The 27,307-nt window shown below is 40.2% G+C and overlaps 1 protein-coding gene across 3 annotated transcripts in view; it reads left to right on the top strand.

Moving 5' to 3' along the window:
- Rps6ka5 (ribosomal protein S6 kinase A5) overlaps positions 1-27,307 on the top strand; it is a 168,498-nt gene that overhangs the window by 33,711 nt on the left and 107,480 nt on the right. For 2 of the 3 annotated variants that reach the window (XM_051150521.1, XM_051150516.1), the window contains exon 2: positions 11,050-11,121. In XM_051150521.1, the coding sequence (XP_051006478.1) occupies positions 11,050-11,121 (72 nt within the window). Of the gene's footprint in view, positions 1-11,049; positions 11,122-12,704; positions 12,803-27,307 lie in introns of those variants that run through there. The other variant, XM_051150525.1, reaches the window with a different exon arrangement.

Raw genomic sequence — 27,307 nt, 5'->3', positions numbered from 1 at the left:
GATATATGAAAGTACAGCAGCTCTTTGTTCTTTCTGAGTTTTAACCTCATGTTTCCATTCCAGTTCTGTTGTCACCTCTGCACTCAAGTCTATTGTGAGAAAATTTATCAACACCCTTCCCTTTGCTATTTTCCAGACTACATGCTGCTAATGGTGCCAATTTGAATTCTATTGGAACTAAATGTAGCAACCTTGAATCACATGTTAGCTTGGAATAATTTGTGCTTACAGCTCTAAAACTTTCAAAAGGCTACTGACAGCTCATTTATTAACAATAATCCTACTTTAAAATGTTAATTTTAACTCACAACAGATTATATAATCTGATGCTGTGAAAACTAGGGACCAAGAAACTAGTATAATATGTCCACTCCTCACTTCAGCTTTACTGTCAACCGAATCCATGTTGGAGCTCCAGTTTTTTTAACTTCAAAGAAAAAAAAGCCAAGCAGTACTAGGGAGGAACTTTGGGATTGGTTAAGAGTTATAGGTACAGGCACCCCTACTTTTCCTATTTCAGGCTTTGTATGAGCCCTGAAACCACTTAAGCAATGCTTCTAATTTCTTCACAAGGTTGTTGGCACTGTGTTGCCCTGCACAAAGTTATTGGTCTTTGTGTTTCTGAATACAGGTGTGGCATACATGATCAGTTAAAAATTATCTTAAAAGAACTAAGTTCCAAGGTTGTAAAAATAATTACATAACTTGTACATTTATAGCATTGGTTAATTCAAAATAGAAAAGAATCATGTATTTATTTACCCTTATTTGCTTGTTTATGACAGTGTCTCAAGTGGTCCTTTATAGGTGATGTTGACCTTGAACTCCAAGTTCTCGTGCCTCCACCTCCCAAGTGCTGGAAATACAAGCGAGTCCCACCACGTATTTCCTCTCATTTTTAACATCGTATCATGTTTGCCTTTTTTCTTATTTATATGCTCATACATATACACACATCTACATTTAGTACTATATTACTGTTTGGATCTAGGGTACCCAGATAGTGGTCAAGCACTCCTCTGGGTATTTAAGACTTGTTGTGAGAATAATACTTAAACTGGCAGGTTTCAAGTCAAGCAAACTTCCCTTCATAAAGGTAGGCATTCATAGCTGCATTGTCATAAAATGGAAGTAGTGTGCTGAGCCAAGCAGGCTCTGAAGGTAAAATTACATGAACTGGCCTAAAAATTCTCTTTTATGCTAAGCTGCTGCCTTCTCCCTACTTGTGCCTGTGGTCTCATAGTGAGTCCTTAGTGGTTAGTTGATACAGGAATAGAAAAGTTAGGCACAGCTTTTAGTATTTCTGTGTGATGCACAGGTACTGCACCAAAGAGGGCATTTACAGCTTTACCACTTCTTCTGAGACATCCCTGAGGAGCGGTAGTGAAGGGGTCTTGGGAGTGTGGGATAAGGATCTTGGGAGTAGTGTGTTTGGATGTTTATTTTGCTTGGAAGGAGTAATGATCAGATGGGTGTTGCTACATTAACTTGTAGACTATATAGCCATTAGCCTAGCTAGCTAGCCAGGTTAGATGGAACACCACTAGTGAGAGGAGACTAGGAAGCCTGGTGAGGTGGTTTGTGGTTAGGACTCTCTAAGTGAGAAAAGTCATGATGATGTTTGTGTCATGTATCAGTGCCTACCAAAATTTTGAACTCAACAGAAAAGGATATTAATAATCGAAATAGTGCAGTATGATTCAAGACTAATGGACAGAATGGTTCTGGTGAGAAGGAAGGATGGGGATCATACATGGGCTCAGTAACTAGGATTTTTACTCATGGAGGCCACTTGGCTACACCTGATATCAAGGATGCATTCTGCTTAGAGCAGAGGCCTGCACTGAAGCCTAATACAGTAACATCGTTCAGAGCGGGAAGGAACTGACTAGGGAGTTTGACAGCATTGATCTGCTGGTATCATGGGAGGTACAGCATTTGTTCTTACTGTTTCCTAGTGTCCTTTCCATTGTGTGGACAGAAAGCCACTTAAGGGAGAAAGGAGTTTATTTCAGCTACAGGTCAGAGTTACAGTCTGTCATTGTGGAAGTCAAGTTAGGAACCTCAAACAGCTAATCTAGTCACGTCCAGTCTAGAGCAGAGGGGAGTGGGTGCGTACACTGGCGCACTGGCTTTCTTCTGCTCAGCTGGATTTCTCCACTTACAAACAGTTCAGGACCCTGCCTGGGGAATGCTCAAGCACCCTTCTGTTAAGAATCCTAAAAAAGTTTAAAAAAAAAAAAAAATCACCCTGAGTTAAGGTGTCTCAGTCTTCACTCATTTGTTCCATCGCGTTGCCTCTAACTTAACTACTTCTCTTTCATTGGTATACTATGTGTTTGCTTAGATTCAGGTGGTAGCTAGTTTTATAACTTTTTTGGTGTGTGTGTGTGTGTGTGTGTGTGTGTGTGTGTGTGTGTGTCAGGGCGTGGTGGTGGTGATCTGTCTCTTTCTTCTTGCCTCCTTTTCTTTCTTTCTTCCTTTTTTTTTTTTTTTTTTGAGACAGGGTTTCTCTGTGTAGTCTTGGCTGTCCTGGACTCCCTTTGTAGACCAGGCTAGCCTCGAACTCACAGCGATCCGCCTGCCTCTGCCTCCCGATTGCTAGGATTAAAGGTGTGGGCCACCACGCCCGGCTAGGGTTTTTTTGTTTGTTTGTTTTTGTTTTTTTTCTTATTTAAGTCTTAGCTATAGCCCCCTCCTTAAAACTTTGTTTACTTGTCTGCATAGAACTTTAGTTCCTCATCTAGAACAAATACATCAGCCCTTCAGGATGTTCTGCTATCATTTTAGAATTAGTATTGGAACTCCAGAACTTCGTGTTTGTACTCCGTGTTCTGCTGTAATATCACCATTCACCAGACTTACATGCCTTGCACTTTGCGTTGGGACCCAGTTAGTCTGTTTGGGCTATAACAAAATAGCTGGATTAGGTGCTTGTAAACAATGTAAGTGTGCTTCTCATAGTTCAGGAAGTTCAAGGTGAGCTCTGACAGAATAGCAGTCTAGTAAGACCGCTGTGTCAGAGGTAGCCAGCCCTTCTTACTATGTCCTTACATAGGCTCTTTCAAGCTCTTGTGTAAGGATGATTATCTCACTCATGAGGGTGGAGCCCTAATCACTTCTTGAGAGCATTGTCACAATACCATCACTTTGGGGGTTAGATTCCCACATTAATTTTTTCAAAAGGACACAAATATTCAGCCCAAAGCAGAAGCCAGTAGATTAAGAATTCCTGAGAAGGATATTAACTCGCTTAGGTGTATGCCAAGGAGCAGTGTAGCTGCCTTTTACTAGATGCTCTCTTAGCTTTCTGAGAACTCTCCACGCCGACTTCCATTGTGGCTGTGCCAGTTTGAAAATCCCATCTCAGGACTTCAGTGAGTCTTTGAGAGTGCTGATCAGATGTTTGCTTTTTGTAGTCTCAGCTTACAAGGCAGTGGCTTTGTGTTTGAACTGAACATTATGATGATCTTAGATTCATTCTAGTTTGTATTCAGGCCCGACTCTTACCCAAATATATACAGCTTATTTCAGTAACCTCACCATCTTTCAGCATTGAGTTTTTCTTTGTTTCTAGCTCCATAATATACTATTGCCAGAGTAATTTTTTTCTGAGACATCATTTTCAGCATTGTTAAAAGCTGTTAGTACTTACAGATTTAATTAAAACCAATTAGTTGGACATTCTAGGTATTGAATCAGCTAGTCTCATATGCCTTTTTTTTAAGTTATAAAAGTTTTCCATCTAATATAGTTAATTAAAATAGCCCTCTTCATCTATTAGGGAAATAATTACTCCTACATAAGTACTTTATTCTGGCATCTTTCACACCTATAATTCCTCAGCCATTCCCCAGTCTTTTTTTGTGGTACAGAGAGTTGAATCCAAGGCCTTGATGTATGCTAAACAGTAGTCTCCCACTGAACTGTACCTTCAGACCCACCTCAAAGACCTTGCATGGGTCAGACCTAGACCACCTACATATAAGTAACTGACGAACAGCATGGCCATCATGTGGGTCTCCTAACAATAGGAGTAAGGCCTGGCTCTGACTATGTGGCCTGCCTTTGTATTCCTTCCCCCTACCTGGGCTGCTTTGCCTGGCCTCAGTGGGAGAGGATGCACTCAGCTCTGAAGTAACTTGAGGATGGGTTAGGGTCTCCCTTCTCTGAGGAGAGGAGGAAATGGGGAGAGAGGAGCCTGAAGGCAGGGCTGGGATCAGGCTGTGAAGTGATTTTAAAAAAAGAAAATTAAAAAAGAAGTAAAAATAATGCTTTTCTGAAGCCATGTCACATATGCTTTATGCTATATGATTAAGGTACTTGATTTATTTAATGAGTTAATCCTGTATTAAATTTGCATGACTATATGAGAAATATAAATTAATGGGCTAGTTGACCCTATAACATGTCAAGTATAGGTCAGAAAGGTCATTGACAATATATAGCCCTCATCCACTCTTTGGTTGGTGGTTCAGTCATAGCACTAAATGCCTTCATAAAGAAATTGGAGAGATCTCATACTAGCAATCTAAATGTGCACCTGAAAGCTCTAGAAGAAAAAGAAGCAAACACACCCAAGAGGAGTAGACAGTAGAAAATAATCAAACTCAAGGCTCAAATCAATACTTCTTCAAGCATTAAAAGCAGTCTCCACATTCATAGCTAAACATGTGAAAGCAACCCACATGTCCACTGACAGATGAATTTATAAGCAAATGTAGCACACACACACACACACACACACACACACACACACATATATGTTTACACACACATACACACACAATGATGTACTATTTAGTTTTAAAAAGGGAGACAATTTTGACACATGATTTAACATGGATAAAATTTAGGGACTTTATGCTTAGTAAAATAAGCTGGCCACAATAGGGTATGATCCCATTTAAATAAAGACACCTGGAGTAGCCGAAATCACAGACACAGAGAGTCCAGGGTTGACTGTCAGGGACAAGTGGGTTTGAGGAGTAGCTACTTACTGATCATAGAAGTTTCAGTTTCACAAGACAGAAGTGACATAGGTGGTGATGGCTGCACAACATAATGAATACATTTAGGAACAGTGACTGGTACAATTAAAATGACCAAGGTAGTCAATTTTCTATTACATAGATTTGACAAATATAAAGATAGAAAAGATAGGCCAGTCATACTTTTTCAAACTGCCTATGGCTGTATTAGTATATATTTGTTAGATACAGAGTGGCTGAAAAATTGTGGTGTAAGGACCTAATTTTCTCTCTTTCTCCATTTCTCTCCCTTGGAGACAAGATTTTACATTGTAGGCTAGGCCAGTTTTAAAATTGCAGTTCTTCTGCCTCACCTCCAGGACATAGAACATGCCCTGCTTAGGAACTAATTTTTTGTTGTTGTTGTTGGTTTGTTTTGTTTTGGTCTTTTCAAAACAGGGTTTCTCTGTGTAGCCTTGACTGTTCTGGGCTCTCTTTGTAGACCAGGCTGGCCTTGAACTCACAGTGATCCTCCTGTTTCTGCCTCCTTAGTGCTGGGATTACAGGTGTGCACCACCGCGCCTGGCTGGAACTAATTCTTTTAAACCTATTATGTAATGTAAGATTTTTTCTTTAAGAATTGTTAATAAATCAAACTGTTGTAAAGTGAATCATTTTAGTATTCATTTGAGTTTTGACATTTAAAAAACACATTTGATGTGCTTATGAAGAGATTAGTTAAATTCCATTTCAAAAGTGATTACTGAACCAAAGAGCATATATTTTAAGAAAGTAAAGCTAATCATTAAGTAAAAGATTACGTTTTCACAAAGATGGTGCTGAAAGCAGAGAAGGCAGCTCCTGCCTCTCCCAAAGCCAAAGCCAAGTGAAGGCCTTGAAAGCTAAGAAGGCAAGGCTGAAAGGCGTCCACATCCATGAAAAGACGATGCACTTGTCACCAACCTTCTGGTGGTCCAAGACTCTGTCGCTCCGGAGGCAGCCTAAATACCATGAAGGAATGCACCCAGAGAAACCAGCTTGGCCACTACTCCATCATCGAGCTCCCCTGGACCACTGAGTCAACAATGAGAAAAACAGGACAACACACTTGTGTTCATTGTGGATGCCAAGGCCAACAAGGACCAGATCAAACAGGCCGTGAAGAAACTGACATTGATGCGGCCAAAGTCAGTACCCTGATGAGGCCTGAAAGGGAAAAGAAGGCGTGTGTTCGACTAGCTCCTGATGATGGTGCTCTGGATGTTGCCAACAAGATTGGGATCATCGAAACTGAGTCCAGCTGGCTAGTTCTAAATATACACTTCATCATTAAAAAAAGAAGTAAAAGATTTTCAACATGTTTTAATGAGAAAAATATTTGGTTAGACTTGGTTTGTGAAAGCAGTAAAATTGTTTACACCTTTATTTTCCTAAATAATCATTTAGATTAAGCTCAGTAATGTATTACTGCAAAAAGAAGCTATATATTCAGCGAGCTATGTGGGAGAGAGGCAGAAAGATTGCAAGAGCCAGAGGGGATGGAAGACACCAAGGACACAGTGTCTCACAGACACAGTAGGGCCGACACACAATAGGAACACACAAAGGCTGTGACTGTGGCACCACTCCCAGGGCCAACACAGGTTCAAGCCAGACATGGATAGAGGGAAGGATCTGGGAAAAAGGAGGAAGGGAAGCTCTGCTCAGAACTTACTTTAGGAATTTTCAATCAGAAAATTCTATTTATTTTTCTATTTTTAGGCAGGGTCTTACTGAGTAGCCCCAGCTGGCCTGGAATTCATTTTGTAGACCAGGCTGGATTTGAACTTGCAGAGACCCTTCTGCCTCTGATTCAGTTAATTAGCAATAGAAACAGGCCTTGGCTGTTCTGGACACACTTTGTAGACCAGGCTGGCCTCAAATTCATGGAGCTCTGCCTGCCTCTGCCTCCCAAGTGCTGAAATTAAAGGCATGCACCACCACACCCAGCTTCCAAAATACTAATTTAATCTGGCTTTACTAGTATTTAAGTGCTCACTTCATGTGGGTACCACATTAGATACCAGCTCTGAACATCTGAAAACAGCTCAGATTGTGGTATACTAACTGACTAGCTCCAGTTTAAGTTTTTAATTTGTTGATACACTTTATTTTTTTAATTTGAGTTTCTGTAAGGTTTTGCTTGTGAGAGAAGGAGTTAATTCTTTTAGGGTTTAGGTTCATGTTGTGTTTTGGTGTCATTTTGCTCTTGTAACCAGAAATGACTGAACTCTGGTCTTCCAGTCTTTTGACCCTCAGAAGTCACAAAGGATCTATCTGCACAGAACATCAGTCGCTCTTAGGAATCGGAGGCCCACCTGAGCAATAGCTGTGTGTACTTGCAGCATGTCAGTGGAGAGCTACTCTATAGTCTCTGCTGGAGGTTTAGGCTCACAGCCCAAGTGAGGCTTTCTCCTTCTCAGCTTCTCTGTCTCATCATAAACTCAGGACCAGTGTGTTTAGGTGTGTGGCTTAGAATGTTAAAAGGGAGAGGAAATTAATTAGTGGAGTCCAGTTGTCTGATTCAGGGTTCTGTAATAAACATACCATCCAGCTGAGAACGGTGGCTTACACCTGTCCTCACAGCACCTGAGGTGCCCAAGCAGAATTGCTGCAGATCTGAAACTAGCCCGAGTTACATAGTTTTAGGCCAGCCTGAGCTACAGAGTGAGATTCTATCTAAAACCAAAAAATACTCCCAAAAATAACAACAGCAAAGAACTCAGCAAACAGTCATGACTCCGTTCTGGAGGCTAACATGCCCAGATGAGTCTGTCAGCTGCAGTCCCTGGGCACTGCTTAGTCAGGTGGCAGAAAGCAGAGCAAGGAAAGAAGCATGTTCTCTCTTGCCTCTCTTTAGAAATTGTTTTTTATTTTACTCTTGACAATTTTATAGATGGAAGTAGTGTATTATGAACATATTCTCCTTGTTACCCTCTCTTGTCAAACAAACAAACAAACAAAATGCAGCACCAGGACAACCATATGTGCCTTGTTACATGCTGTACACACTGAGGGAGAAGAGCAAGAGAACCGTCTGTTTTCCCCAAGAAGTCAGACCGTGCTGGAAATTTGAGTCAAAAACCCTCAAAGGGGCAGGTGGCATGGATCAAAGGGTAAAGGTACTTGCTGTCGAGGCCAACAGCCTTTTTGGTCACAAGGACCCATGGTAAGAGAGACCTGACTACCAGAAGATGTGCTCCGAGTGCCATACACATGCATAACACACACGCACACACACATACACGCGCGCGCGCGCACACACACACACACACACACACACACAAGCCAGTGAATAACTAATGTAATTTTAAAAGGCCATGTAGCAGCTGATTTTTTTGAACATAGTAACTCCACCTGTTACCTCTAACATGCCGTGCCCCTCATTCATGTATTGGAAAAATGTAAATTTAAGTTTTCTTTCAGAATTTTGCACTTATTTGTGGGTTACTTACCCCGCTTACTGTGGGGAGAACCAGAAAGGGAGTCCATCGGAGGCATGATCTGAATAGAGGAAGGAACAGAGGCTGCTGTCCTCGGAAACCTTTTACAGCCTTTGTACTGTAGAAAAAGACGAGGCAGTTGGGACTGCCCCAGCAGTGCTGGCTCTGGCACCTCAGCCACAGGCCTGACCTCACATCTCCTGGCAACATGACTCGGACTTCATTAAGTCTTGTGACTGTCTCACAAATGTAGAAGACAGTTTTGTAGTTGGCAATGTTTATTTCACCTCTGAGGTGAAATAAAATCTATAAATATTTTAAGTCTTATTCTAACAATGTTAGTAATTTATTTGGAAGTTCGTTTGAGTTGTTCTTGAAGCTAGCAATTTAATTAAGTAAAAAAAAAAAAGCTTAATTTTCGACCTTCATGTTCAAAGGCTTTAATTGTAGTGACAAAAACAGTAGCATGGAAGTGAGAACTATTTAGACTCACATGTTTGAGTACGTGTTTATTTCAGAATCTATGTAATTGTAATACAATATTTACTGCTTGCTTTAAAAAAAAATCCTGTTCCCTGTCTTAGTTATTGTTTTATTGCTGTAAAGAGACATCACGACCAAGGCAACTCTTATAAAAGAAAGTATTTAAATGGGAATTTACTTATAGATTCCGAGGGTCAGTCCATGATCATCGTAGTGTGAGGCAAGCAGGCATGGTGTGGGAGCAGTCGCTGAGAGCTTTATGTCCTGATCTCCAGGCAGCAGATGGAGCAGGGATGCAGGGTTAGATGGTGGAGGTAGGGGAAGACTAGGCCTGGTACCAGCTTTTGGGACCTCAAAGCCCACACGCAGCTCCACACTTCCTGTAGCAAGGCCAGGCTCCTAATCCTTCGCAGACAGCTCTTCAGCTGGGGAGTTAGAGTGCGAATCTACGACCCTGTGGGGGGCTGTTTTCATCCAGCCATACACTCCGCCCAGAGACCTTAGTCACAGGGAGCTGGCTGGACCCCTCACCTGTTTAAGACTTATTGGTCCCTTTCAATTTTTTAAATTAAAATAATTTAACAATTAATTTAATATAAAATGTAAGTTTAGTTGAACCTTGACAATACTAAAATTACTTACTGCCTCAAACTTGTAGCTCTAAAATTTCTTTTTTGAGCCTAATTTTCTTAAAGTTATGGTCTCAAGGTTTTAATTTTTTTTTTATAAACACTTAACTTGCACATAGTAAGTGCTGTATAAATTTTGACTCATTCAATCTTCATTACAACTTTATGAGATAGATCTTATTTTGTTATTTTACAGACATTTTGAAAGATTTGCATGTCAAATACCCTTATGCTCACTGTCTAGGTTCTGTATTTGTAATGTTTGGTTTATGACCTAGCTGTTTATATTCAGTTATCAGTCCATCTTACCTTTCTAATGCTTTCAGATTATAGACAGCAGTGTGCTATACGGTAGAGTTTTTGTTTTTTGTTTTTTATTGGTGTTAAGTGTCCCTATCTTTCATTATTGAGAACTGACACACAGAGAAGAACTTGTTGAAGGGTGCACAGCATTTAGGTGGAGCAAGCATTTCTTCATAACTTCTGCAGAAAGCTAATTCACATAGTAGTCATGGTCATTATTATAATGAATGCAATATCTCAGCCTTGGAGACTGTATAGTACAGAGTCTGTGAGGCTCTGTGTGAAAGATGCCATTTAACTTTGCTAAAGCCAATTTTCAGTGTTTTCTTCTTCTTCTCCTCCTCCTCCTCCTCCTCCTCCTTCTTCTTCCAGCGTATCCTGTTCCCCACTTTTTCCAAATGCCCTTTTCACATGTAACCAGGCAGGACTAGAACCCAGTGGAAATACTGTGGAGAATGCTCACTTGTAACATATCCTTCCTTACCTTACTTAGGGCAGAAGCTGTTTTGAAGAGTATATATTTAAGCGCACTCCTAGGATTTCAGAGCTGACAAGGATCTTAGCTGTCTCCAGCCAGTGCTCTCACTTGAGATGGAGGACAGAGACGGCATGTGCACATAACTGCACCCTAGCTCATGCCCACATTCTTAGTGGCATAAATGGAACCAGAACAGAGCCCAGAATCTAGCCCGGTAGTTGCACACTTAGTATTTGTTACATAAATAAATACCTGTAAATCTGTACAGTTTTCACTATAAATCCACCTATATATTATAACTTGTTTTAGACTTTATGTTGCTTTAACCTGTAATATAAATAATGTCTAATCACTAAATTTTTTTTAAGAAAACTCTTTTTTCTTTGTTGTTTTTGAGATAGGCTTTCTCTGTGTATCTCTGTCTGTCCTGGAACTGGCTCTTTAGACCAAGCTGGCCTCAGACTCAGAGATTTACCTGTCTTGCCCCCCAAATGCTGAGATTAAATGCTTGTGCCACCACCACCTCATGAAAATTTTTATTATAATTAATATTTAAAACACAACTATATAATTTAACAAGTAATTATATAGAAAAACCCCAGGGGTTAAGAAACAAAACTTTGCCCATACCCCCAAAAGTTTTCACAGAGCCTTCTTGTTGCTGACCCCTTTAATTTTTTTCTTTCTTTTTTCTTTCTCTTTAGCCAACTTAACAGGACATGCAGAGAAGGTGGGAATTGAAAATTTTGAGCTGCTGAAGGTCCTAGGAACTGGAGGTAAATCTCAGATTTATTACCCTCTTTTAAAGACTAAAAAGTACTTGTTATTCTGTGACATAGGGTTAGTAACCTTCACTCAGAAGTCATTGACAATTCTAAGAGCATGAAGAATCCAGTAAGAGAGCTGAACCCCTCTGCCAGGCTCAGTCCCAGCGCTTGAGATGCTGGGGTCAGCACTAGCAAGAGTTCCAGGCTAGCAGCCTGGCTACAAGGCAAGCCCTTATTCCATAAACAGCCCAACAACAGCAGAAGCCTTTTAAATCTGATGTTGGGAATGCAAATTAGTCTTTAGAAGTCACTGGCATGTATCGAGAGCTTATTATATGCCAGCACCTTATGAAGTGATTTATATTGATTGATTTTTTTTTCCCCCGTCTTCTCTTATCAGGCTGTTGTAATTCAGGGCACATTGTGATAATGAACAAGTCAGGATCCTTCATTAACCCAGCACTTAAGAGTCTGCCTAATTGAAGTATAGTTCTATTTATATTCTGTCGTCTATGTAAGATTGAAATGATCTGTATTCATTAACATTTTAGGAAGCTTTTCCAAGTCATAAATTAAAAAAAAAAAGCCATAGAGGAGAATAATGTACAGTGTGCACTTATATAATGGAAACAGTTATATGTGTCTACATGTATTTAGCATGGAGAAAAATCTCTGGGCTATATTTTCAAACAGTATGATAGTCTCTGGGTCATCTTATATCTTGGGCTTTATTGTTTCCTGAGTCTTTGAAAATTCTCACCTCAACTCCTGTAGTTCAGAAGTCAGGCTGGTCTTGTAGGCATGGCATCTGTGCAGGCCTAAAGGTCCCTACACCCAGAAGAGCCTGTGTGCTGTGCAATGCTCTGCTGTCACCCTTCCCGAGTTAATTCACAAAGCCACACACATTTGCACTGGGCCCTGCCAGCCTTGTAGCTGGTCTAGTCAGCGTGTGCCTCTCCTGGCTCTGGAATGTCCTGATCTGCGCTTAGCACAGCTGCGAGGTCCTAGTCTCATTGTCCTCCACCAAGTCCTATTGAAGAAGCCCTGAACTCTTAGCAGGTGTGGGCGCTTCCATGGAAGGACAAGTAAGGCCTCGGAGGACAGACCATTTTTCTTTTCCATTAAAATGGAACATCTGCCTTTTTAGATTTTTTTTCAGTTCTGGTAGGAAGTTGCTACCGCCAACTTCTAGGCAGAGAGAAATGTGGGCTTGTCATTGCCCCTCTTGCCCTAGCCTCACACATATGTGTGCGTTCTCAGGTACACATTAGCTCAAGGGCATTCAGTACTGAGCTTTTGGGCCTTGGGTCCCTGTCACACAAGGGTTTGTTTTATAGTCACCCGTAGTTACTCAGCATACAGTGTACAACAGCCTGATGGTCTATTCCTACCAGCTAAGGCTCGGCCAGAAAGGATCTTATTGTAGTTGTCAGCTTGAGCATTTTCCAGTGCTTGCTCACCTTTAGATCATGTATCAAAGTTTATTTTTCAATAACAGAATTAGCCCCACCTTACCTAATCCACAAGAAAGAATGTTTTTGAAATATCAAAATAATGTTGGTTATCCTTACCTTTGTTTTCCTGTTTCACAGGTGGGTTCTAACTGCTCAGAGGGGAAAACAAGTCCAGACCTGTGGTGACTGGTTCTTTTAAGAACAGTGTTTGCAACATATTGGCAAAAGCTTTTCAGGTCAAGTTCTGCTCAAAGAATGTGTTGCATTTGCATAGTTTCTTTTTGGTGACAGCTTAATTGAGATACAGTACATGTGCCATGCACTTTACCCATTTAAAGTGTGTAGTTAATGCTTCGAGTGTATTGAGAGCTGCACAACCATAGTCACAGTCCATTTCAGAACTTTTTAAATTTAATCTCAAGAAGAAATCTCGAATCCTTTAGCTGTTACTTTGTAAGGTTACCATCCTCTCTACCCTTAACAACCACCAACTTTTTGTGTTATTGTGGACATTTCCTGTAAGTGGATTCGTATAATATGTGAATTTTGGTGACTAGCTCCTTTGATACGTATAATGTATTTTTTCTGGGTTAAAGTATGTTGTAGCAGATATTAACTCTTCTTTCCCTTTATGGTCAAATACTTCTTTGTGGCTCTACCACATTTTGTTCATCTCTTCATCACATGATGACTGTGAAGGTTAGTTTTACTTGTCAACTTGATAAAACCCATAATCCCCTGGGAGGAGAGTCTCAACAATGCATTATCTGCATGCGGTTGGCCAGTGGGCATGTCTGTTGTCCAAAGTTAATGGATGTGGGAAGACCAAGCCCAGGGTGTGTAGCGCCATTCTCTAGCAGGGGTTCCCGAACTGTTTCAAAAGTGGAGAAATTAAGCCGGGCGTGGTGGCGCACGCCTTTAATCCCAGCGCTCGGGAGGCAGAGGCAGGCGGATCGCTGTGAGTTCGAGGCCAGCCTGGTCTACAAAGTAGGTCCAGGACAGCCAAGGCTACACAGAGAAACCCTGTCTCCAACAACAACAACAAAAAAAGTGGAGAAATTGAAACAGACAAGCAAAAGCATGCACCCATTGCTCTGTGCTTTTGCCATGGATGTCGTGGGTCTAGTTGTTGATCATTCCTACCTTGACTTTTCTCCAATGATAGACTGTAATTGTAAGCTGAAACAAACCCCCTTTCCTAAGTTGCTTTTGTTAGGGTATTTTACCATAGCAGCAGAGTGGAACTGGGACAGTGGCCATTGGAGTTGCTCCCACTCTTTATCTGTGAAACATAAACTTGAATGCTGTGAACAGTCGTATTCAGTGTTTGCTGTCTACCTAGGTTTCCATTTCTTGCGTATATTCCTAGGAGCAAATTGCCAATTTAAGTAACAACTCTGTTTAACTTCTTGAGAGCTATTAGACTGTTTCCCAAAGTTGTTGCACCATTTATATTCAGTATGTAAGGGTTCCAGTTTTTTTCACATCCTTGTCAACATTTGTTACCTAATTTGAATCATCACCCTACTATATGTAAAATCACTTAGGTTAATCTTTAAGCAAAAAAATCTATTAATAGTTGTTGTCTAACAAAGTGACTAAATTATATTAGTGCAGTTATTTTCCATTTTCAGATGTTTTACAAAAAGTCATGCATAATTTTAAATACCTTTCATAAAGTTTATATAAATTCCCTCCTCAATTTTCTTCAGTTTCAAGTACTCTTTGATGTGACAGCGGTTTTGTCTGTTTACTAAAGGTAAACTAAAGGTTTAGCAATTTTTGAGTCAGTAAGAAATCTCAGTCAGAAAAATATTACAGGTATAATTTTCACTTTTTGTGCGTGTTGTTTGGAGAGTTTGTAGCATCATCGTGTTTTGAAGAGCTCTCCCACCAGAGCCACCAGGACCTCTCCCATAGTGGGAAGAAGGGAAACCAGACATTGCCTGCCACAGAATATATTTTCTAGCCTAATTAAATAGCCTAATGCCTACTTGTGTCTCTTACAACCAAGGAGACGCTCACATGGGAAGCTTCTTTGAACTCTGATATCCTGTGGCCTTGGTCTGCTCGTGTGTACTTTATGTTTAGCTGCTCATTTGCTGACACCTAGACCCCAACCTTGTGTTCTTGGCTTCCAGGACAAACCCAGTACGGCCATCTTTAAATGGAAGGCACAGACTGATGCTGGGGCAGCATAAGGTTACAGGAAGTCAGTACCATTGGTACATTTTCTCCCATTAGAATTAATTGCTATTTCAGAAAAATGTGCTTTGGATAAATAACCTCCTCCCTCATCATTGCCTTTATTTTATTGGTAAGAAAACTAAGCTATTTCATAAGTGAAGTCCACATAGTGTCACCTCTGCTTTCATCAATTCAGTTACTGCTCATTTTACTTCTACAGAAGTGTACCAGTTACTCCAGGAGTCAGGTACAAGGAAGACCCTCAGACTGAGGTCATGCTTTATTCCAGGCATGGATAAAGCCACAAGATACTTAAATCAGTAGCACTATATGACTTTGGCATCTACTGAACTTTCTCAAACATTCTATGAAGATGATAGATCAGTTTTTGCATTGCATATTACAGCATGTAACAAAACTTGTAAAACTAATTACATTCCTTGATCTGGCAGTTTTATGTATGACAGAATGTTCTAGTTACAGAAGTAGAGATGAAAAGATACTTTATTTTTTCTTTTGGGTTAGATGACAGCTAAGATGTCCTGAAAACCCCTTTTATTATTAAAATCCCAAATGCTAAGATTAAATATATTTTAAAAGCCAGGTCTGCCACTGACTGCCTAGGTTAACTGACAAGAATAAGGAAAATTCTTAGATTCAAAAGAGTAAAGGGGAACAAGAATGTAGAAAGCTAAATAAGCTCTCCAAAGTCAGAAATATTCTGGAATGTCTACAGTAAAATGAACTAGCTTTTAAGTGTTGTATGCTTGGTATAAGAGATTGTATCCTCTCCCTGCTGTATGTAGTTTGTTTTATACATGTGTAATAAAATACATATATTTTAAAAAATAATGTAAATTGAATTTGTGGTAGTTTGGTTTAGAAGGTAATTGTAATAGATCTTTAGATTTTCTAGTTTGTAGAAATTTGTAATGAAGCAATCTTGTTATCTTAAAAAGAGAGATTGTATCCAAGGCATAGAGAGAGATACAGATGGCTGCTCATCAAAAACAAAACAAAAACAAAAACCAGCCAGCAAAGGGATGTAGAAGAAACTTTGTGGCTCAACATTGGCTTGAGGGTGAGGGCGCAGAGAAGTGCAAGGCTTCTGAGCCTGCTCAGCTGCATGCTGGGCACCATACAGGTGTGCAGCTTCAACACTTTATTCTGTGTAAGAATTAAAGTCAAACAGCAATCCAGCTTGTACTAGTGCTTTATAGAAAAAGAAAACATTAATCCTCTTCGGAGGACTAAATTCTTAACACATTGCTTTCTGGGTAGGGGAATGAGTGTGTGTCTGTGTGTATTTGTGTGGGTGTGTGCACAAATGTGTGCCTGTGTGTGGAGGCCAGAAGTGGCCATCAGATGTCTTCCTCAGTCATTCCCACCTCTCCTCTGTTCTTTCCTTTCCTGCTTCCTGCTTGCAGGCACTTTACAGACTGAGCTATCTCCCAAGCCTTTACCTAGCTATTAAAGGAAGTTCTAAAGAAAGTTATACAGGTTAGGACCATCCTGTAAATATTGCAAACATCCAAGAGCAAGGCAGTAGGTTTGAAAGAATGGAAACAACAACATAGACAGATTACTTATTTTAGATTTGAAATAAGATGTAAATGCTTATGTTTATTTCAGTTGGAAAATGTGTATATGTATAGTCTAGAATGTAATGTTTTGATTTATTTATATGTTGTATGGAGATTTACTCAAGATAATTGTCTAATGTACTTAATCACCTCAGTGACTTATGTACTAAGAATGTGAAAAAAATCTACTAGCAATATTAAAATATACAATACATTATTATCTTTAATTGTGGTTTCTGTACAACACAACAGTATAGTACTAAAGCTTATTCTTTCAGGTAGGATATGATGATATACAGTTTTAAGTCTAGCATTTGGGAAGCAGAGCCCGACAGATCTCTTGAGTTGGAGGCCAGCCTGGTTTCCATAATTCGTTCCAGGACAACCAGGGTACACAGATAGGACCCTTTCTCAAAAGACAGATAGCAAACAAAAAGTTAACAAAACCAAAACTTATTCTTTTGGTTGACCTGAAATTGTATCCTTCAATCAACGTCTCAGAGGTTTTGGTCTTACTGTTAAGAGCAGATGTAGGGTTGGAGAGATGGGTCAGCAGTTACGAGTACTCGTTACTCTTTGAGGGGACCCAGGTTCAGTTCCCAGCACCCACATGGTGGCTTACCACCATCCTAACTACAATTCCAGAGATGACCTTTTCTGGTTTCCTTGGACACAAGGCACACACATGGTATGCATACATACATGCATTCAGGCAAAACACTCAGATACATAAATAAATCTTTTTTTTTAACCCACAAAACACGATCTCTGGGTTTGGCATGTGCCTATGATCCTGGCAATAGTTGGTGAGGAGAGGAAGATCATGATAGCCTAGGGTCAGCCTAGGCTATGTCAGAGAGAAAATAGGAAAGACATGCTAAGAAGAACTACTATGCTGATCTTCATCTCCCGCCTCCCCCCAAAAGGCCATGGGACTGGAGAGATGGGCCAGAAGTTATGAGTGCTGCTGCTCTTTCAGTGGACCTAAGCTTGGCTCCTAGACCCCATTGGGTATCCCCCAACTGTCAATACTTCCAGCTCCAGATTATATCCTCTTCTGGACTCTGTGTACATACATACACACACACACACACACACATTTTTAAATTTTTTTCTAAAGGTCTACTTAAGGTATAGGTCAGCAGAATATTACTTAACAAGTGCTACTATTATAAGTGGAAAAATAATTCAATTTATAAAAACTGGGTTATTAGCTAGTAGGTGAGATAAAGAGAATGAATTGGAAGATAGATTTCAGAAAAAGATGCAGAATATATAATGGGGGAAATTAACATATATAAAAGTGGGGTTACGGAGCTGGAGAGATGGCTCAGTGGTTAAGAGTACTAACTGCACTGCCAAAGGACCTGGGGTCAATTCCTAGCATCCATATGGCAGCTCACACCTGTGTAACTCCAGTCCCAGGTGCTCCATTTCCCTCTTCCTTGCCTTTGCAAGCACCAACCGTATACATGGTGTACATCCATATACACACAAGCAAAACACTCATGTACAGGGAAAGAAAACAAAACATAATATCATCTAAAAAATGGAATTAAAGCCTGGATGACAGGATGTAACAGTTGTCTAGCCAAGAGTTACAGAAGGAGATAACAGAATGAGGAGAGCCCTGTTCAAAGAGATGACAGTTGAGTATTTTGAAATTTGATTAAACATAGATTTTGAGAATTATGAAACACAGCAAATCCTTAACAGACAAGTACAAAGAAGCTCCTATGTAAAAAGAGGAGAGAAGTTGGTTGAACATAAGGACATAGAGGTGACACGAAAGCAGTCAGTGAGATACTTTTTGAAAATAAAAAACAATGACTACTTTTTTCTTTTTTCCCATTAATTCATTTATTTACTTTACATCCTGATGGGAGCTTTCCATCCCTCCTTTCCTCTCAGTCTCTCCCTTTCTCTTCCCCTTCTCCCGTGCCCCCTCCCTTTATCCTCAGGTAAGGGGAGACCTCCCATGAATACCAACCCGCCTTTGCATGTTAAGTTGTAATATGCCTGGGTGCATCTTCTTCTATTGAGGCTAGACAAGGCCTCCCACTTAGGAAGCAGGTAACAGAGTCAGAGACAGCCGCTAGGAGCTGTTGGGGGTCTCATACGAGAAGGGCCTCGGTCTGTTCCATGCGTGCTTTCTGGTTGGGGGTTCAGTCTCTGTGAGCCCCTATGGGCCCAGGTTAGTTGATTCTATAGGTTTTCTTGTGCTGTCCTTGACCTGTCCGGGTCCTGCAGTTCTTCCTTCCACTCTTCCACAAGTTTCTCCAAGCTCCACCTAATGTTTGGCTGTGGGTCTCTGCATCAGTTTTCATCAGCTGCTGGGTGAAGCCAAGAACAATTATTTTAGCCCAGTCAACAGCAGCTATAGAAGGAGCATGATAATACTCTTTGCAGATTGCACAGGGAAATGACTGTCAGTCTAGAATTGTATCTGTAGCCAAACTGTTTTCTAGAAGTGAGGACAAAATAGATTCATAGATGTATGTGCGTGCATGTACGCGGTCATGTGATTGTGAGGATGTCTGTATATGTGCTTGTACACATGGAAGCCAGAGCAGCAATCCACACTGTTTTGAGACAGGATCTCTCACTAGCTTGGGACTCACTAAGGAAGATAGGCTGTCTTTCCCATCAGGGGTATGGCAAGCGGGTGGCAGCATGGGTTGCTTTTTTATGTAAATTCTGGAGATTGAACTCAGATCATCATGCTTGTGGCAGCAAACCCTTTACACACTGAGCTATCTTCCCAGCCCAAAATAGACACTGTCAACATACAAATGCTGAACATGTTTTACAGCAACAGGTCCTCACTGGAAAACTTTAAAGGATGAGCTATTAGGAAGAAGAAAAATGAGATCAGGAGAGTTTCTGAGATACAAAAACGATTAATAGGAAACAAAATATAAACACCATTACTTATTTAAGACTATAATTATAACATCTCTTTTGTATAACTAAATTAAGACAGCTAGAATACTGAACAACATCACATATGATTGCAGAGGTGATGGGAACTCTGGTTCTGAAGTACATTCCATAAAATGAATATAAATCTTCAGTGTATAAATGACCAGACTGTTGGCTGTGTTTGTGCATGCCCTTAGTCCTAGCACTCCAGAGGCAGAGGCAGGTGAATCTTGGTGAGGCCAGCCTGGTCTACACAGCCAGTTCCAGGACATCTGGGGCTACATAGTGTGTTAAAGCAAACAAATAGGCAGGCTTACATAAAAAATAAGAATAGAAAATCTACGTGGTCCTATAACTGTTAAAATGATCAGTAAGTAAAAAGCCTTCCACTGGGGAAGTGCTTGGTACAGTTTTAAGAACAAGTTGTTGCTATATCTTAAAGATAATTCTAAGTTTTATAAACTCAGAAAACAGAAAAAATACTTCCTCCAACTCATTTTCTGAGGATAATAGTACCTTGCTTCATAGAGCATGCTAGGGCAATATAAGGAAGAGAAATCAGAAGCTGTTTCACATCTGTGAAAATTGTGTATAGTATTTGCAGAACCAAACCTTTGGCTTCTTTCAACATATCTGGTACTTTGACTCATGTCTCCCTTGCCTTGGAGTATGGTGCTCACAGGCCCTGAGGATCGCTTTCAAGGTGAGGAAGTGGTGTCACTGTTGTGTTGTGCTTCTCCATCCATCTCTATTTCATGTTCCTCTCTCTGCCGTAATGGGTCTATTGTTAGCCATAGGTGCTGCTTTTCTTTCTTTCCATGACAGCGTGGCTCTTAAGAAAGATGAGTAACTAAGAAATGTCATTGTAGACATTTCTGAATTTAAAATCTAAGTTTTGATGACTAAATGGAGTAGGTGGACACTTTTATTATGAGTATAATAAAATCAATTTTTATTCAAAATTTTACCACTAATCTTTCAATTTTATTACCTTTTAAAAGAAGATAATTTTTTTCAACACCACTTAGAATAATAGAAGAACTTCATCATATGTCTTTGTGTGTCATGTAAGGCTTTTCTTGGGAAGTAAAACTAAAAACTTTTCTGATAAATTAATTTTTATATATTCTGAACTAGAAAAATTCTGTTCATCAAGTACCTTATATGTGGCATTGTTGAGTGTTTGGACATAGAAGAGCTGCAATTTTCTTCTTTTCCTGAAGATTGAACCTAAGCCTTTGTGCATGGTAGGCATGAGCTGCACCCTGGAGCTATACCACCCTTTTAACTGTTTTGAGACAAGATCTGAGTAAATCATGCAGGCTGGCCTTGAAGTTAGTCTATAACCTAAGGTGACCTTGATCCTGGGATCCGCCTAAGTATCCGTGTTGTAGGCTTGCTCCTTAAGACCAGCCCACGGTTGGTTTCTTTTTTTCTGAGATTCCTTTAGTCTGTCACTAATCTGTTGACTACTTTCACAATCTAGAAACTTTGAAATAAATTAGATTCTTTTTGTTATCTCTTTCTAGTTTCTCATGAAGACTGGGTGCATAGCAGAGTGGTAGAGTACTGGTCAGTTTCTCATAGGTTATTTATTAAGTCGGATATTCCATAGAAAAATTGTTCCTAAATTAAAAAAAAAAAAAAAAAGAAAGTCCAGGCGTGGTGGTGCATGCCTTTAATCCCAGCAGGGGCGGGAGGCAGAGGCAGGCGGGATCACTGTAAGTTCAAGGCAAAAATAGAAAAGAAAAAGGAAATAAAAAAGTTATTTAGGTCTTCCATGTAAGGAGAGATTACTAGTTATTTCATGTAATCGCTTACTTTGTTAGCATTTTTAAGACATTGATTTGAATTTTGCCTTAAGAATAACAGGCCAAATGAAAAGAATGCATTCTTTATCTTCTTTTCCCAGTTATTTAACAATTGGGACTATGAAGTACAATAAAATCTCAAATAGTGTACTGTAGATAGCAGTTACCTTCCAAAATAGACATACAGTGAGTAATAATATTCTAAGATTGCCTGATGCATTGTAAATGCCATTTGTTCTAGCTGTTGCTGGAAGCTGAAGGGGAAAGCACTCATCCTTCTGAAAGAGCTAATGTAGACACTACTAGCTCCCAGGTTTTCTTGCCCCAAGAAATATCAAGTTTTGCTCAGTATTCACTTATGAAGTGTAAAGGGAGTCCTGAAACAGGGACCTGCAGCCACCACAGCATATGGGGTCAAGTTGGCCATTGCTGCTCCATTGTTCACAGGAAGTGAGACTCCTCTTTCTAAAGTCCAAATTGGATCAAACTAGTCCATTCCTGTTGCTTGCTTGCTTAGTTGATTGATTCAGTCCATCCGTTCGTTCGTTCATTCATTCATTCATTCATAGGCATTCACTGGGGGTGCTGGGGATAGAGTAGGGGGTTTTAAAAACATATATTACCCATCCTCCTCCCTCAGGCTCTCCTTTAAAAAAATTCTTTTTCCTCATGTAGATGATACCATCTAACCACCAACAGATCTTATCAATTGTCCTGTGGAAATAATGAGTCTTTGAGTTGCTCACCCTAAATTCAGTGAACTACCTACATAATATAGTCTGCAATATATCTTAAGTCAGTGGCCCCAGATTCTGAAAACTCCATCAGGATAGGTCGTGTGTGTGTGTGTGTGTGTGTGTGTGTGTGTGTGTGTGTGTAGGGGTATGCGTGTGTGTACACATGTATGTGTGGGAGCAGGTATCTGTATGTGAAAGCCAGAGGTTGAAGTTGAGTGTCTTCTATCACTCTCCAGCAGATCTCTTACCGAATCTGGAACTCACTGTTTTGGCTAGCATGGCTGGCCAGTGAGTTCACAGGATCACTGACTGTCTCTGTCCTGTCAGTGCTGGTACACAGGGAGCCTGAGACCAGAACTTAGGTCCTCACTTTACCAGCTGAGCCATATTTCCAGGCCAGCACAGGTATTTAGTTTTCTTTTTTTAATGCAGAAGAACTTCCATAAACATTTTATTTATTAAATAAAATATACTTCCATTTTTTTCTGTGCAGTTTGCTACTAGAGTGAGTGATAGATTATACTTGGTAACTTAAAGATACTTGTTTGAGGGTGGTGCCTTTGAGGAGTGGGGAGACAAGGTCTCACTACATAGCTCTGGATGTCTTGGGACTCACTGTGTTCTGGCCTTGAACTCACAAAGATCAACCTGCCTCTGCTTCCCGAGTAGTGGGATTAAAGATGTGCACCATTATTCCCCGAAAGAAATTGCTTTTTGATGATATTATAGAGGGAAAACTTGGGTTGAGTCATGTAAAAGATTATTTTAAATAGTTTGATAACTTAGTCATCATTTGTCATCTTAGTCTCTTTTTAAATGTTTGGAAAGTATCCCTATTAAAAACATGTTTAAAAGCATATGTTCATTATAATAATTTCTAGATCAATCCATTTGTCCACAAATTTCGGGAATTCCTTGTTTTTAATAGCTGAGTAGTATTCCATCGTGTATATGTACCACAGTTTCTTAGTCCATTCTTCTATTGAGGGACACTTAGGCTGTTTCCATGTATAAAGCAGCTAATGAATGAGTTCACCCAGAAGCAAAAAGAGACAAATGGTATATACTCACTTATATCAAAACACTAGTCCAAGGGATATGTACCATGAAAAACTTTACTTACCAAGAAAGTGGGTCAGAGGAGAGGACATCCTATTGAGACTTTAGGTGAGAGTAACATGGAAGAATAAGGAAATAGTAGGACCCCCAGGGTCCTGGAAACCTACAAGAAGAACTTTATGGCAGGCAGATCTGGGTCCTGGGGTCCTCCTCAAACTAAGGCACCAGCCAAGGAGAATATAGACATTAAACTTCAAACCCCTACCAAGACCTAGCCGACGATCATGATATTCTCCACCATTGAGTGGAGAGTGAGATCTGACTCTCACACGAACTCTGGTGCCCCTTTTCTGACCACGTTCCCTGGATGGGGAGGTCTGGCGGCACTCAGAGGAAGGATAGCAAGTTACCAAGAAGAGACTCGATATTCTAAGAGCATATATAGGGGGAGAAGGTCTTCCTCAATCACAGACATATGGGAGGGGAGAAGGGGGGAAGTGGGAGGGAGGGAAGAATGGGAGGAAACAGGGGAAGGGCTAACAATCGAGATGTAATATGAATAAAATACTAAAATGGAAAAAAATAGTATGAAAAAAAGAAAGGAAAAAAAGCATATGTTCATTAAATTGTCATTCAAAAATTTATAAATTTGCATTTATGTATACCCACTATGCTTTATGTTTCAGCGCAAGCCTACTGTGTGTATGTAATTCCTAGAGGTTGTTTATGATGTTTTGTGCCATATGAAAGGTATTGCTTCATAGTATAAAAAAGTTGTTACTCATGCCATATGAAAGCACAGCAGCTAGAAACAGCCCAGGGCGGTGTTTGGATAGCTGGGATTTATCCTGAGAGTGCTTCAGGAGAACAAGAGTGAGAGAAGTGTGGTGGGTGGGGATGAACCTAAGCAAGCTCCTGTCTTAGTAGAGTCTAGGCTTAGCATGAACTCATGGGTAGCTCCAGATGGGAAAGAGGAAGCAGGCTTTCTATGCCCTTGTTATTTGCTGGTTGCAGGCTGCTTAGACAGAGATGAAATAGAAATAGAAAATGGAGGCATGTAAATAGAAAATGGGGTGGCTTGTGACTAGAGTGGGCCATTAGAATTCAAGGCAGTTGGTGTGTTGTGCACCAAGATAGGGGAGCAGAACTCATGGTTCACATCTGCATCCTTTGCAAATGCTCATCAATTATAGTAGCAGTTAAGGTATTTTGATTATTAAGAATATGGGAACATTATTTATAAATATGCCATCCTTACTTACTTGTTTCTCATTGAAAGCCTTTTAACAAGATCCTTTGGGAAGCAAATACATGGATCATTTTTTTTCTAACCTAAACTTGGAAAAACTTACCCATGGAAACTATTCCCAAAGGATCTTATTAAAACTCAGAGTAAGACATGTTGGCTTCTCTCTCTCTCTCTCTCTCTCTCTCTCTCTCTCTCTCTCTCTCTCTCTCTCTCTCTCTCTCTCTCTCTCTCTCTCTCTCTCTCTCTCTCTCTCTCTCTCTCTCTCTCTCTCTCTCAACCCTCAACCCTCTTCAGTTGGACCAGTACTTTTTGAATTTTCAAATTATTTGGGACCAAGTAAAAGAAATAACACCTTATTTGTGGCTTCATCAACTAAAGAAAATGTGCTAGCTTCCCCTAGTAACCATTAGCTGCCTATAGATCCTTAGGGAGGGAGTGTGGGAGCCTCATGAACTCCTCTCTTTCTCTATGACAGGGTGTTGATGGGTCCAATCTTAAACAGGTCTTGTTTGGATGATCACATCTGCCATGACTTCAAGAGTGTGAAGACCATGTGATATCAGGAATTCTGCATTGCACAGTACTTCTTCTGGTTATTCTATTTTTTCCTATCCTCTCTTCCATGGTGTCTCCTGAGTCTTAGAGGGGGTAATATCAATGTTTATTTCTAGCGGAGCATTCAGCTCACTTACTTTCAGCATTTCAGCACATTGACCAATTGATGGTCTCTGTAGTATTTACAATACACGGTAAACAAAACAAAATAAAACAAAAAACTTCTCTGACCATCACTGAAAATAGCACTAACCACAGTCATAAACATAAATATTTAGAAGTCAGTTTGATGTCCGTTTAGCAAAGCAGTAACAGGAGCTTCTACTAGGGCCTATGACCTCCCCAGCTATGGGCTTTTGACCAGGTTTATAATACCAGATGTGTGGAGTAGGCCTCAAATCTAGTCAGAAAGGGTTTGGATGTCCCTGTAACTAACTCGACACTGTTCTTTCCGACAGGTCAGTAGTGTTAGGATGAAGGGCCACAGCTAAACAATACTGTTGGTGATAGCCCCCACCCCCCGCAGCCAGCCTAGGACTCTCTAACACTAAGCGGGCTGGACAGCAGAGAAGAGCTTCCAGCACAGCTCCAGCGTGATTTCTTTATGTTCTATGACTAAAGCATGCGGTGCCTTCAGCAGAGGGCCTTAGCATTTAGTTCTGATGGACACCCAACAGTAGTGGCAAGACCCTGTGTTGTTTTGGGGACTTTCAAGATTTTTTTAGTATCACCTATAGCAAGAAATAGGCACATTTTTGTGTTGTAACTCAGTATTAGTTTGGCATGTATGCATAAGTACAAAGATAAAACATAATTTTTCACTAATACTCAACACAGTGCTTTTATCTTCCAGATCTTCTTCTAGTTTACTTAATCCCCAGACCTCATAATCTGGGGTTTGATTCTTACTCTACTGCAAACTAGGAGACTGATATGTTAAATATTTTTGCAACATCGTCTAGGCTTCAAATCTATGTAGTCTGGCACCACAATCAGTTCTTCACTTCTGCACTGCCTCTCCTTCTGTCCTTCCTCCCTCGTGCTTGGATTTATTTACGTTGAGGTACATATGCACATATAGGCGTATGTCTAAGAAAAGCAGATTGTTTTACGAATTGCTTTTTGTATGCTTGATCTTATTTTCATTTCTCGGTGCTTTGAAGACCTATTCTATTGATATCTACTCTATGCAATACACGGCCCTGTATTTATAAAACACTGGTGGACAGACTTTTAATAACTGAATTTATCAAATGGCTTCTATATAACAAGCATTAAATAATGAGATTAACATCTTTGGCAAAAGAAAAATATTCTTGAAAACCATATGTGTGTGTGTAATATATATGTGTGTGTGTGTGTGTGTGTGTGTGTGTGTGTGTGTGTGTGTGTGTATACATACACACACACACACACTTTATTGAGTGCCAGAGTGGGTGGAGAGATGTTTCTGCCATTAAGAGCACTGGCTTTTTCAGAGAATCCAGGTTTGATTCTTAGCACCCACATGATGGCTCACAACAATCTATAACTCCAGTTCCAGGGAATCTGATGCCCATTTCTGGCCTCCATGGGTATCAGTCAACCACACGATACACGGGCATTCTTTGACGCAAAACACCCACACACACAAAATTTAAAATAGTAATTATAATAAAGTGACAGGAAGGGCTGGAAAGACAGCTAGTGGATAAAGGCAGATGCTGCCAAACTCGAGTTCAATCTTCAGGACCCACATGGTGGAAGGAGAGAACTGACTCTTGCACACACACACATCAAGACATGCACTTACCCCTCCTCCATAAATAATAAAATAAGAAAAAGTACTAAAGTGACAGATTAACCCTCAAAGTACTAAAGTCTTTAATTTTTTAGTTTATTTACTTGTGTGTGGTAGCACTCTTGTGCTTGTATGCAGGCCATGACAGCCGTTCTCTAAGTCAGAGACAACTAAAAAGGAGTCACTTTTCTCCTTCTACCCTGTGGGCCCCAAGGATTGAACTCCAGTCACCAGGATTGGGAGTAAACACCCTTGCCTGCTGGGGTATCTTGGTGAGTTGACTAAACTAAAACTTTTCTTACAGAACTCAACTGTGGTGCTGCAAGGTAATTTTAGAGCCTTTGCTAGGATGGACAGTGGAACTCAGATTTAGCACCAGAATTCAAAGAGACCAGTTTATAACAGTAATTGTCTTTCCCAAGAGGGAAAGAGTTGGCCAGCTATTGCCCTGTGCTATAGATCTAAATCACAGAATTCTTCTAGTAAAAACCCAGTTTCAACGTTAAGTCAAAGTCATCAAGAGACACTGTGGTAACCCTCTGGACGGTTCTTTCTATGGTGTTCATTTTTTAATGCACTTACTTTAGCATTGAATTTCTGTGATGTATGAGTTCCATGAGAAAGTAAATAAAGTCATACCTCATTAATTCTTCTGGTAGTGCAAAGTCAATGAAGTCATCATAGAATTAAATGTAAAAATACAATTATGATCATTTCTATGAAAGAAATGCCTTGAGTTATGAAAGCGTAACATAAGAAGAGATGTGCTTGTCTGGGAGGTCAGAAAAGGACGAAACCAATGTCTGCCGAAGCCAATGTCCAGGTGGGAAGTATGGGAGCGATGCATGAGCCAGCTAA

Source organism: Acomys russatus, chromosome 1, assembly GCF_903995435.1.
Source record: "Acomys russatus chromosome 1, mAcoRus1.1, whole genome shotgun sequence".
Lineage (NCBI taxonomy): Eukaryota > Metazoa > Chordata > Mammalia > Rodentia > Muridae > Acomys > Acomys russatus.
This window is presented reverse-complemented; position numbering and strand designations above follow the sequence as displayed.